Raw genomic sequence first — 13,165 nt, 5'->3', positions numbered from 1 at the left:
TACGTCTTCAGCTCAATCCCCCCGGGACCTAGCACAGTGGCAGGCACATAGTTGGTGCACATAACACTTGTTGCTTGAATCAATAACTAACCCCCCACCTGCGTAAGTTTCAGCATAGTCCCTCAGGAAGGTCGGGGTTCCGCAAATTAATGAGGCCCGAAGGCCTTTCTGAAATATTCCAATTCCCAGAAGCAGGCAGAATCTGGCAGCCGAGGCCTCTCTGGGGTGGGTAAGAGAGTGGTGTTCCAATCCCTACCCCAATCCCTCTCCTCTGCACAATATATTCTCAAGGACAGCAGCAAATGTGTTCTGAGAAGCTGCGGGTTAGGAGTGAGGCAGAGGAAAGCGAATCAAATGCTCCCAGCTCTGGAGAAGGAAGGCAGGACGTCCGCAAATGGTATTTCTCCTGACAGTGGATGAGAGGAACTGTCAGGTTTTAGCTATCTGGGTCAGCAGGGAGGGGTCGTGCATAATGAAACAACTGTTTAAGAACAATACCCCTTGCTGGGATTTGTAAGGCAACCAGAGGTGTGGATGGTCTCTGAGCCACCCTGCCTCGTCCCTTGCCCCCTTCTGCTAGTCTGACCCTTGGGGGTGGGGGGGATGCCACACAGAGGTAATCCACTGGCGCCTAAGTGGAGGAATGTTTTTTAGAACAACTGAACAGAAAATTGCAACCCGCACAACAAACTGTCCCCTTGCAGAAGGGAAAACAGGACTGCCAGTGGCTGACTCAGCTTCCAGGCACGTTAATGAGGTGAGGCTGGGGAGGGCTGCAGGCAAGGCCAGGAGAGGAAAAGTTGACCCAAGGAGAGAAAATACGAAGAATATGTTGGGGGCAAGGGCGGCACAGGGGTTTAAGGATATACATCGTAGGACTCCAGGTGGGTGAGTGGGTTGCCGATTCACTGTGGCTCCCCAGAACACCGAGGAAGACATGAGAAAACGCCCAGCCGCTGCGTGCAGGGGAATGAGGCTGCCACAACCTCTAATTTGAAACTCAGAGATGAGCTCCCCACACCAAGGCTGACTTCTGGTGCTTTTGCCTTTCGGATTTTTTTTTTTTTTTTTCTGATTTGCATCACAACCAGCTATTTGCATCTCAACTGTCACAAGGTACAAATGGGTTGTTGCTGGTTTCAGCCCACCCCGTCCTTTCCTTCCCTGGTTTTCTATAGCCAGGCAAAGGAGAAGAAATTACTCAGTGAAACTTGACAATGTGAATGGAGTCCTTGGGAGACAGAAAGGACTGCTTTCAAGCACCTTTGTTGTTGTGAATGGTCTGGCAGAGCCTGAGATTCAGTGAGAGACTGAGCAGAATCTTCGATCTGGTAGCAACAGTGAATTCGATTAGCGTCCTCATTAGGAGCGACTGCCACAAAGTTCCTCTGGAGAAGTTACACTGCTTCCTCCTTCCCTTTCTGTTTTGCATCAGCTCCCTCCACTGCCCCGCAGTGGATTTCTGAGGTCATCCTCGCTACAGAAACTCAGCCAGACCCGGTTTGGAAAAAGCTCTGGGCCATCTCCCTGATACTTGGGCATTTAACCGTGCATCAACTCAACCACTGCTCATTTCTGGAGTGCCCCCCACATTCCAGGCAGAGCATGGGGGCCTGGATTACACTGGTGAGTCAAACCAGGCATGCCCTGCCCCCGTGCACCATTTAGTGCAATCAGGAGTTAGATTTAATGGGATCCTCACCCTAATCACGGGCAGTGCGCGAGTCACTTGGCTCCACAGAGCCTGGGACAGAGGGTTGTGACTGCTCTGCCGGCTCCCTTCCCTCCAGAGAATTTGCTCAATGAACATGTTTTCCTGCCACGCCAAGCAAATCCAGAGTCACCTTCAACCCAGACACAAATCCCAACAGATGTATTTTTTCCTCAGAAATGGACCGGCAAGAAACAACATTTTTCTAAAAATCTTTTCTCTAACAGTTGCCTGATTTCTCTTTGTGGTTCCCTGTTTTTTCTGATTCTGGACACTCAGGCAATGTTCAACTGCTTTTGCAGTTCTTCTTTTGCTCCTGTTGACAATGTGGCTACATGCTCCACGAAGTGCCTGGGCCTGATCCTCCGTCATGGTGGGGCCTCCCTATACCTGAGACTGGTCCTCCGCAGCATTCACCCGGCCAGCTCTGGATTCCTCCAGAGAAGGACGCGAGACACACGGGAGCAGGGCAGGGGCCGAAAGCAACTCATCCCTCCCTCTTATTGAGGAATGGGCCCGGTGCCACATGCAGGATGGTTTGGGGGCCACCCCACCCGGAGGCCGGAAGATGGCCAAGGTGACCTCAGGGTTGGGTGGCCTGGGCTCCTGGGCTGCCTCTCCTCATTGGCTCTGTCTCTGCAACTCACTGTGCCCTGGAGAAGAGGAGGCCAGGCTTGCATTGTCAGAGACACTGACCAGCTCCCTTGGGAAAACAGCCATGGAGAGCAGGGAATGGTCCCTGGTGGCATTGGGTGCCCTGACCGCAGTGGGTATGCCAATGGCTGAGCCTGGGTGGGGGGCAGTCACTAGAGGCGGGTTGGACCCAGATACCCCTGAGCATTCCTGCAGACATTTCAGAAAGCGCTTCTAGCAAAGGGAGCCTGAGATAAAACCGGAGGTGTCAGGGTTACATTGCCCTCAACCAGCTGGGGTGAGAAGGCCTGGGGGGTTCCAGCCTTATAGCTGGCAGTGCTTGCTGGACCCAGTCCTGGTCAGGAGCTACAGCTCCTCAATGATGACAACGGCTAATGTTTGTGAGACAGGTGCTGTGCCGCGCCCTGTACATGCCTCCTCCTCTGTGGCAGAGACAACTACTTGGCACCTTCCCCATGCTTCCTGGCCTGCTGGTGGCGAGGTGGAGGCACATAACTAGTTCTGGCCAATAGTCATTGGGTAGAAGTCGCAGAGCCACTTCTGGGATGAAGCACAGAAGAGCTGGTGCTTAGGCCTTCAGCTGCCTTTTCCGTGCTGCAGGGACCGAGGGACCTGCAGATTGTGCCCGCTGGCAACTACACGGGGTGGGCTTTCCCTGCCCACCTGTGCTGGCCTCTCATCTGCATGAGAAATCAACCTTTATGTGGGGCTAACTCGTTATTGCAATATAAGCTGCTGTATACATTCTCTTTCTTTTCTATTCCTTTTTAAACAAATGGACAAAGTGAGGCTCATTACTTTACCTGAGGTCACACAGCTAGTACATGGCAAGGCCAGGCTGAAACACAGGCCCTATCTGACTCCAGAGCTTGTGCCGCCCCCACACAAGCTGCCTTCCCTTGCTGGGTTGCCTCCAAGATCAAGCCTCAATTCCTTGGCTAGGGTCCTGGCCTGCCTCCCCACTGCACATATCCTTGCTTGCCTGGATTATGGCCTCCTCTGGCCAGCCGACCTTCCTGTGTGTCCCTGGGAGCAGCCCTAGGCCCTTCTCACCATAGAGCCTCTCCTGATCCTCCCAGCCCCTACTGCCCCTTCTCCAGCTGACTCCTCCCTGCCTGTGGTCACTGGACCTGGACCCCACGCTGGTATCCATATTTCTCTTCTCTTGGGCATTATGGTTCTCCTGAAACCACAGACGGGACTTTCTTCTGAGCATCTCATTCATACAGTCATCTCCAAAAGGAGGTGCCTGCCCTAAAGGGGAATACAAAGTGATCCATTAGGGTGTGAGAACATATTAGAACTTGTTTTAATACCTGTTTTTCCCACCTTTTAAAACTGCTACATTAAAAAATATGTTTTTTGGGTTTTTTTTTGAGACAGGGTCACCTAGGATGGAGTGCAGTGGCGCGATCTCTACTCATTGCAACCTCTGCCTCCCAGGTTCAAGCAATTCTCATGCCTCAGCCTCCTGAGTAGCTGGGATTACAGGAGCACACTATCATGCCTGGCTAATTTTTGTATTTTTAGTGAGGTGGGGTTTCACCACGTTGCCCAGGCTGGTCTTGAACTCCTCGTCTCAAGCGATCCACCTGCCTCGGCCTCCCAAAGTGCTGGGACTACAGGTGTGAGCCACTGTGCCTGGCTTTAAAATATATTTTAAAATGTACATACTGTATTTGTATCAACACACTGTTGACTCCTTGGGACAAGGACCATGGGTTACACTTGGCTCCCCAAGAGGCTAAATATAGCTCCTTGTAAACAGTAGGTGATCAATACATACTTTAGTTACCTCAGACAGATAGGTATGGAATGCCTTAGCAGGAGGTGGAGACACACATGTACACACACACACACACGTGTGCGCACACACCTGAGCACACACACATGAGCATGGTGGGACTGACTTGCCCACGTGCCCTGAGTCCTTGGGGGACCGTGTCTGGTTGAGAGGAGCTGACAGAAGTGGGCAAGAGACGTGGGCAGAGGGGCTCCTGGGTCAACAGGGAGGGCCGCTTGCTAAGCAGCCAGAGTAGAGACGGCTCCTCCGAGAGTGGTGGAGGAAGACCAGCCTGGAGCAAGGCCACCACAGCAGACCCATGCAAGGAGTAATTGAAGAGAAGCACCTCAGGCTGGAAAACCTAATGGAATTCCTGAGCAGAGTGGGCCAGGAGGAGCAGCAGTAATAAATAGAAGTCCTATTAGCATGGCAGCTGCTGACGGGCAGGGAGATGGGGCACAAGGAGGGGTGAGGGCAGGGGAGGAGGCAGGCTGAGAGGGTCCTGAAGGGATGGAGACCTGGCCCCAACTCATAGAGGCCTGGCCGCCCTGCCCCTCCCCACCCTTGCCCCTGTGATGCAGGGTGTGGCAGGAGCAGTGCAGGGGGCTGCCCCCAACCTGAGCCTCCTTCCTTGTCCTCTGCAGCTCTCCCTTACTTCCTTTTAAGACTGGTTCCAGCCAGGGCAGACCCCTGGTGATGCAGGGGTCTTCTTATGGCGTGGGATCCCCTCCAAAGCACTTAGGTCCTTTCATTCTTCACATGGAAAAGTTGGGGTCATTATTACATCAAAAATAGGAATTAGACTTTCTGCTAAGGTCACTATTTGAACAGGAGCAAAAATGAGTACAGGCATCCCAGAGAGGGCAGCAGATGATCCATCAGGGTGTGTGAAAATACACATATGGTTTATTTCTACTTTTTTTTTTTTTTTTTGAGATGGAGTCTTGCTCTTGTTGCCCAGGCTGGAGTACAATGGTGCTATCTCAGCTCACCGCAACCTCCACCTCCCAGGTTCAAGCGATTCTCCTGCCTCAGCCTCTCACATAGCTGGGATTACAGGTGCCTGCCACCACGCCCGGCTAATTTTTGTACTTTTAGTAGAGACAGGGTTTCGCCACGTTGGCCAGGCTGGTCTCGAACTTCTGACTTCGTGATCTGCCGGCCTCCCAAAGTGTTGGGATTACAGGCGTGAGCCACTGCACCTGGCCTTATTTCTACCTTTTAAAATTGCATTTTTGTGCATGCTTTACAATGTCTCTACTAGATTAGTATGATGATCATGTACATAACTTCTAAATAATAACCACACATATGGAAACATGTGCTCACATGTTTTTTGCAGGGTGTAGGGGGTAATCCAAAAGTAGAGACTAGTGATTTTTTTTTTTTTTCAGCCTTATTTATCCTCAGAACCTACCAGGAGTGGGGTGCTGCAATGTTTGTTTCTATTTTATAGCTGAGGACCTGGACAGCCCAGGCAGGGGGGTGGTCCGGATGGGTGGTGGGCCCAGATGAGTGGTGGGTCTGCATGGGCCATGTGTCCAGGGACTCACCTCATCCTTGTCCACCACCTGGATGAAGAGTGGAAGGGCAAAGCCGACTTGTGCCAGCTCAGTGATGGCCACACTGTACTCGGAGCTGTTGAACTCCGGGGCGTTGTCATTGATGTCAATAACCAGGATATTGAAGGTCGTGGTGACTGTAGCGTCAGATGGGGTGCGGTCATCGTTCAGCTCCGTGCCCTGCGGACAGAGACCGGTCACCCCGGGGTGAAGGCAGCTAATCACAGCAACAGCTCTTGCTTACCAAGGACTTTCTCAGCACCAGCCACTGTGCTTCAATGTGAACGATCCCATCTAATCCTCACCCCAACTCCAGGAGGAAGATTTTATCGTTAGCATCCCCATTTTAGTGATAAGGAAACTGAGGCTCAGAGAGATTAAGTAACTTGTACAAGGATTCACAGCCAGAGTCGATTTCTAGCTCAGGTAGTAGGAGCCTAAGACGGATAGCAGATGGATGAGATGGGGTGAGGACAAGACAGATCTGGGGGTTCATCGAGGGACAAGGGGGAAGTCTTCATCCTCTTTGGCAGATGGTGAAACTGAGGCCAAGAATGTTTGTGCTGGTGGTTAATCAAGAAAACTGAGCATCTGCTATGTCCTGAACCCTGTGCTCGGCACTGGGGGTCAGCGTCAGCATAGATGGACTGATTCAGATAACTGGGTGTCCAGTCTGTGGGCCAGAGCCATGGGCCCAGAAGTGTCCGTTCCCAGTTCTGACTTCAACCTGAATCTGAATCTCTCCGGGTAAGAGACACAGGAACAGATACCTTTCAATAGCTTCCCAGGGGATTCGGGTTCACAGCTAAGTGTGAGAACACACCCCCACATTTTATATAAAGACAGAAAGAGTTCAAGTCCCACAGTGGGGTGCTGGGACCAGGGGGCAGCTCTCTCTGGTGGACCTGACCACCTCACCTCCATGGGAGGAGAGCAGACGGGAGGGAAGGACGGTGGTGTGAGCACACCCTCCCATGGCTAACCCACACCTGAACAGCAGGGCCTCTCAAGGTCAAGGACAGCAATTAAGGGCCAGGCTGGGCTGCACCGTCCTCCCCATGGCAATGGAAGGGCCTCCTTCCCAGAGCCCCTGGCCTCAGTCTTTGGGCCGCCCATTTCTCTCAATCGATGGCTGATGGCCTGGGCTGGGAAGAGCCCCTGTGGCTCAGACAGGATCCATACCCCCAAATGGGTTTCTCAGGGAATGGCTGTGCAAGTCACTGATTTGAATTACAACCGACCGTGAGTGGCAGGCGGCTGCAGGGGGTGTGGGACTGTAGCTCTGCCTCACATTCTGGGGTGGGGACCCCAGCACCTCCTTTCCTTCCTGCTGCATTGCTGTTTCTTAACCCAGGAAGCCGTGGCACTTGGAAGTGGGACAGAACCCCAGAAACGGGGCAAGTTCCAGAATTCTAGGTGGCTGCAACAGAGAACTTGGAATCCTGGGACAACAGTAAGGAAGGACCACAGGATGAGCACCTACTGTGTGCCTCCCACTGAGAGGGCATACAAGTTCCATCCCATGTGGTTGTTGATAATGGATGTGGCACGCCCAGCACACCTACAACTTCATAATTTGGGTGCCTTCCTAACGGGGCCCTGGGCACAACCCCGGGAGGCAGTGCAGAGCATGGAAGCGATATGCTTCTGCAGCCACCACCGGGGCAGGAGCCCTTGGACACCGCTGGAGGCTGGCATCTGAGCGGGGGCATCCCCTCTACCTGGGGTGGAGGTGCCCATGCAGTTCTCACCTTCACAGTCAGGATGAAGCCATGGCTGTACAGGGGGTTCTCCCGGTCCAGCAGGCCATTCAAGGTCAGTGCTCCACTGATGTAGTCCAGGGCAAAGATGCTGTTGGTATTCCCTGCAAGAGAGAGAAGCATTCAGGTGTGACCGGGCACAGGGGGGCATGGAGCTGGGGCCAGGGCTCCTCTCTGGGCATTAAAGACTCATCAGTTACTGAAATGAATGCTGGTTCAAGAGTAACAGAAAGAGCACTGGAGTCCATGGAGCAGCCGGCAGACAGCACCAGGTCCCAGAAGGAGAACAGCGTGGCCTTTCCCATCTCCTTCTGGTCTCGCTGACCTAGCTATGGAGAAAGTCTTGGTTTGGTGCTACTATGCTTTAACACTTCCCTAGACTCGCTTGATTTCTTTTTTAACAAAGAGAGAGCAGGCTTCAGGCTCAGAGCCTTCCAGAGGGAGTGGACACCAGCCAGGATGCAGTAATCTGGTTTTGTTTCTCTTGTGCTTATTCTTATGGTCTGGTTCTATTCTATTCTATTCTATTCTATTCTATTCTATTCTATTCTATTCTATTCTATTCTATTCTATTCTATTCTATTCTATTCTATTCTATTTTCAATTTATGACAGTGATGTAAAGTTTCCTTTTACAACAAATGTAAATTAAAGATATAATTAAAAAATAAGTACTATGTTAAGTACTTATTAAAATTTAAGATATGTATTTAAAGTCCTGGCAAAAATTATCTATGAGCCACACTTGCCTCAAACCTACGTCTCTGTAAACCCACGCCTCTCCCTCTGCCAGCTTCAATTTCTGCTTCCTCTCCACAGAAACTCACACTGGCATCCTCGCGTTTCTCCAGATCACTATGCTCTTTCCTGCCTCCTCATCTTCTAGCGTCTGTCTTTCTCTCTTGTCCTCACCCTCTGCCTAGCTCAGTGCCAGCCTCTTCTCCTCCTCCTCCAGAAAGGCAGTCCTGACTTCTCTAACGGGCCCCTTCCAGTCCCCACAGGCAGTAGTCACTGTTTTGTAACTAACTGTTCCCCAGTTGCTTCTTGGGTGTTAATTGGATCTCCTTTCCCGGCCCTCTGAAGATGAGGACCTTTCATGACTGTCCCTTAAGGTACCTGGCCAATGCTGGGCACACAGTGACAGGCATGTTTCCCACCTGGGCTAGTCCTGCATGGGCTGCTGCCTTGCCCATATGCCCTTCCCACCAGCCTGTGAATTCACCTGGGAAAATCCCAATTCCATTTGGCTCTCTCTTCATGAACCTGTTTGTTGGCTCATTCACATACTCACTCACTCCCATTCATTCGCCCACCCAGCAGTCTCTGGGGTAGGCTTTCCTATAGCAGGCCCTGAGCTGGGCGCTGTTGGGCATGCAGATATCAGCATGCCAGGAATTCTGACGCCAAAGCACTTGCAGCCTAGTAAGTGATCTCTGGTACTCACCAGAATCAGCATCTCTGAGTTCACAGCAGGGAGAGGCTGTTTACAGATGGGAAATCTCAAAGAAGGAAAGCTCCATAGAGGAGATGTCATTAATTCCCTGGACCACTGACTGGCTGTGTGACCTTGGGCAACTTACCTAACCCCTCTGTGCCCTGGTTTCCTCACTTGTGAAATACAGATAATAATGGCATCTGCCTCATAGGGTTATGAGGATTAAGTAAGTGTGAAAGTATAGATATATTGCTTTGGGACCATTCCTGGCACAAAGTAAGTGTTGTCATTGTTATCATTTGAGGTGGTTCCTGGAGAACGAGCAGGACTGGGGAAGAGGATGGATGGGCACTGATTCCATTAATACCCAAGAATTAATACCCAAGCCTTCAACACCCGCAGGTGAACACCAGAATCACCGTGGAAGCAGCTGTAGCTCCCAGGTCTTCCCCTTCCCCATCTCTAAAGGGATCTGCATGTACCAGAGGCTCATAGCATCTCTTGGATTAACTAGGGAAAAAGTCAAGGGTCGGGGCAATTTCCTCTTCTAGCTTTAGACTTCGGGACAGAAGCTATTCTCAGTCAACCCATGCTGAGTCACCTGCCTGTGCTAGTCAGCACGGTAGCTTACTTCTACCCAGGTTGGTGGCTAGTGGCCGCTCTCACCTGTCCTCCCAGCCCACTGCATGGGCTTGGCAAGGCCAGGGAGAAGATGCAGAGAGTGGGGCCTGTTTAGAACTCAGTCTATCAGTCTATGGCTTCAGAATCTCTAACATGGGACCAGCCCAGGAGAGGGTGTCACTGTAGCTATCCCCTTGCCTAAGGCTTTCTTTCCCAGCCATAGAGAGACCTAGGTGCCTTCCTGCTGGGTTTTGTATGGCTGTGTTTGCATAGTGGGGAGTTGTGGGGACAGGATTGCAAGGAGGCATACAAATGTGTGATAGAAGGGAGTTCCTTTAGCTGAGAATTTCACTGCTAGAGAAACGATATGTGTGCTTTCATCTGTTCATTCATTCAACAAACAGTTATTGTGCTTCTCTAATGAGCATACAGGCAGGGCACGGTGGCTCACGCCTGTAATCCCAGCACTTTGGGAGGTGGAGGCGGGCAGATCACTTGAGGTCGGGAGTTCAAGACCAGCCTGGCCAACATCTCTACTAAAAATACAAAAAATTAGCTGGGTGTGGTGGCGCATGTCTGTAATTCCAGCTACTCAGGAGGCTGAGGCATAAGAATCGCTTGAAGCTGGGAGGCAGAGGCTGCAGTGAGCCAAGATCACGCCACTGCACTCCAGCCTGGGTGACAGAGCAAGACTCTGTCTCAAAAAACATATATTATATATTATATATATACATATAAATATGTATATATATACTGGTGATACATTTTAATCGGGGCCACAGTGCTCAACCAGGTACTCACAGTACAGGGTGATCAGTGCTGTGGTTGGGTGAAGCAGAGGCCGTGCAGGGCCGTGTAGGGGCCAAGGTCCTCTGAGCTCCTAAGGCTGAGCTGAAGGGCTGCCCTGAGGCAAGATCTCAGAGCCTCCAGCCTCCCACCCCTGCCCCAATATGCTCACAGGCAGGGGTCCCCTCCCCAGCCCCCACAGACAGCATCCCGGCATTCCAGATTTTCATATAAATATCCTTTTTTCAATAAAGGAAGCTATCAAATGTTTAACTAAATGTGATTCAATTTTTATCTTTGTGAGATTTTTCTTATAAATCATTCACAAACCTGAAGCCCCTTGTTGAATGATGTGCTTTCGCTTTTGGTTTGAAAAATAGGGGTTTCAACCCTGGAATACTCACTTGCATTTCTTCACTCAGCTTTTACGCCCCGTTCATGTCCACACTGTCCACCCCAAACCCAGCATCTGTCTCCAGCACATAAGACACCCCATGCCCCAACCTAGGCAACCTTCTCCAACAAACCTGCAGGCAAGTACCCCCCACACGGTCCACATTCAACCAAACTCAAGACACACACACACACACACACACACACACACACACTTCTTTTTCACACATCTGTTTGAATGGAGTACACCTTCCCACCTCCTGCCAAGCACCGGTGACTAACTCCCCGGATCAACACCCAGAAAGAGGCACACCTAGGGAGCCGACAAGGCCACCTGAGTGAGGACTGACTCAGTGAGATGCTTGGTAAGATGCTCTTACTGTCACCATAGCAACGCTGGCGCTCGCTGGGATGCTGCTAGGCTTGAGCAGGGGCAGGAGATGAGCCCTGCGCCCTAAGCTAGAAAGGCTGAGGGCGTGTCTCATTCAAAGATTCATTGATTTTTTTATTCACGCATTCCTTCAAGTTCATATTGAGCACCTACTGTGTGCAAGGTGTTGGAGAATCAGGAAAGAAAAGCAGGCAAAGTTCATGCCTTCAGTCTCATATGAATTGTCTGTGAAGACAGACATTCATGATATAACCACACAATTGAAAGTGTAAGTACTTGCTGAGCTAAGGCCCCTGAAGAGAAGCAATTTGGAAAACAGAAATGATTAAGATTACACCCTCTGGAGACAGACTGCATGGGTTCAAATCATGGTTCTGCTACTCAATGGCTGTGTGACCTTGATCAAGTGACTTATATGTGGGCCTCAGTTTCTTGGTCTGTAAAATGGGGGTAATAATAGAACCCACTCCAGGCTGTCACTTTAAGGATTAAATAAGTTAATACAGTGCTGGGGACATAGGAAGCTCCGAACAAATGTTGGCTGCCTGTGCTTTACCAAGATGGTACCACCGTGGTCTCTCCCACCGCCCCAGCAGCCTGTGGCTACAGCTGTTTTCCCCGCAGTGACACTGAGCCAACCCCACACTTTTACCAGGACAACCTCACCACAGAGGGCTAGTGTTTACAGGCTGCCCTGGCCTGAGGCCGAGAACAAAACCCTCAGGCCCACAGGGCTCTGAACCCAGAGCTCTGGCCTCTGCTCCCCGCTCATTCAGGATGGTGGGTGCAGAGAACTCCACTTCCCTGCCTCACTGCCCTGCTTTCTTCCCACACTTCCACATCCTCCCCTCCACAGGCGCTGTGGGCTTGGCAGCCACACATGCAAGTTTCTCTGCTCTCCTGGAAACTAATACCTCCGTGTCCGCCTTCTGGTCTCCCAGACATTCTTTATCCAAGTCCCATGGGGGGCTGGGGGGCTGGGGGCGCTCACCAGGGACGCCTTTCATCTGTTCAGCCCCACTGCTGAGCAGAAGGGCAGCTGCTTTCCCCGGGCGGACAGGTGCTGTCCTGAGTTCCGGGGTGGGGGTGTATCTGGTAGGGGAGGGGTTTTGGAGGTAGGGTGGGGGTTGCACTTTTACCACTGTAAGGATTCTGGGAACTGGTGATTCAAAGTGATCACAAAAGAAAAAAGCAGGTCATTACTGGCCCTGTTGGTTTTCCTGGGGGCAACCACCTCCTCTAGGAGCTCCAGGAATCAAGACCTTTTCAGATTTGCAAAAGAGAGGCTGGGAGGAATGAATCATGTGTGAAAGGCTGCTGGGCGGGGGTGGGAGGTGGGGGTGGGGATTGCAGCCTTCATTCTCCTATTTATTAAAAAGTAGTAGCCACTACTTATCAAACACCATGTACCAGGCACTGAGCTAAGCTGTTTGCACAATCACATCACCTATTCGTTGCAACCACCTTATAAGAAGATATCCCATCTTTTGTGTGAGGAAGCAGGCTCAGAGATGTTCAATAACTTGCCTAAGGTCACATGGCCAGCAAGTGACCAGCTTGGACTTAGATTTACATTTCTCTTTTTCTACCTGCAAGCATTCGCTTTCCACACATTTGTGCACATTCTGTGCCCAGCCCTGTGCTATGGGGCAAGGAAACAGGATGAGGCAAATAAGAGATCATCATCCTTCATAGAGTGCAGTGTCAACAAAGTGACTTCTTCCCCAAGAGGGAGTCCTAGGGCTGGGCACAGTGGTTCATACCTGTAATCCCAGCACATTGGGAGGCCGAGGTGGACGCATTACTTGAGGTCAGGAGTTCAAGAACAGTGTGGCCAACACAGTGAAACCCCATCTCTACTACAAATACAAACATTAGCCAGGTGTGGTGGCAGGTGCCTATAATCCAAGCACTCGGGAGGCTGAGGCAGGAGAATTGTTTTAACCCGGGAGGCAGAGGTTGCAGTGAGCCAAGATCATGCCATTGTTCACTCCAGCCTGGGTGACAAAGTGAGACTCCATCTCACACACACACACACACACACACACCCAGACACACACACACACACAC

At 51.2% G+C, this 13,165-nt stretch overlaps 1 protein-coding gene across 1 annotated transcript in view; it reads right to left on the bottom strand.

Annotated features, from left to right (window-relative positions):
• CDH23 (cadherin-related 23) overlaps positions 1 to 13,165 on the bottom strand; it is a 310,969-nt gene that overhangs the window by 111,326 nt on the left and 186,478 nt on the right. Inside the window, 2 exon segments of the mRNA XM_011991084.1 lie at positions 5,702 to 5,890; positions 7,462 to 7,574. Of these exon segments, the coding sequence (XP_011846474.1) occupies positions 5,702 to 5,890; positions 7,462 to 7,574 (302 nt within the window).

This window comes from Mandrillus leucophaeus, unplaced genomic scaffold (genome assembly GCF_000951045.1).
Source record: "Mandrillus leucophaeus isolate KB7577 unplaced genomic scaffold, Mleu.le_1.0 Scaffold39, whole genome shotgun sequence".
Classification (NCBI taxonomy): domain Eukaryota; kingdom Metazoa; phylum Chordata; class Mammalia; order Primates; family Cercopithecidae; genus Mandrillus; species Mandrillus leucophaeus.
This window is presented reverse-complemented; position numbering and strand designations above follow the sequence as displayed.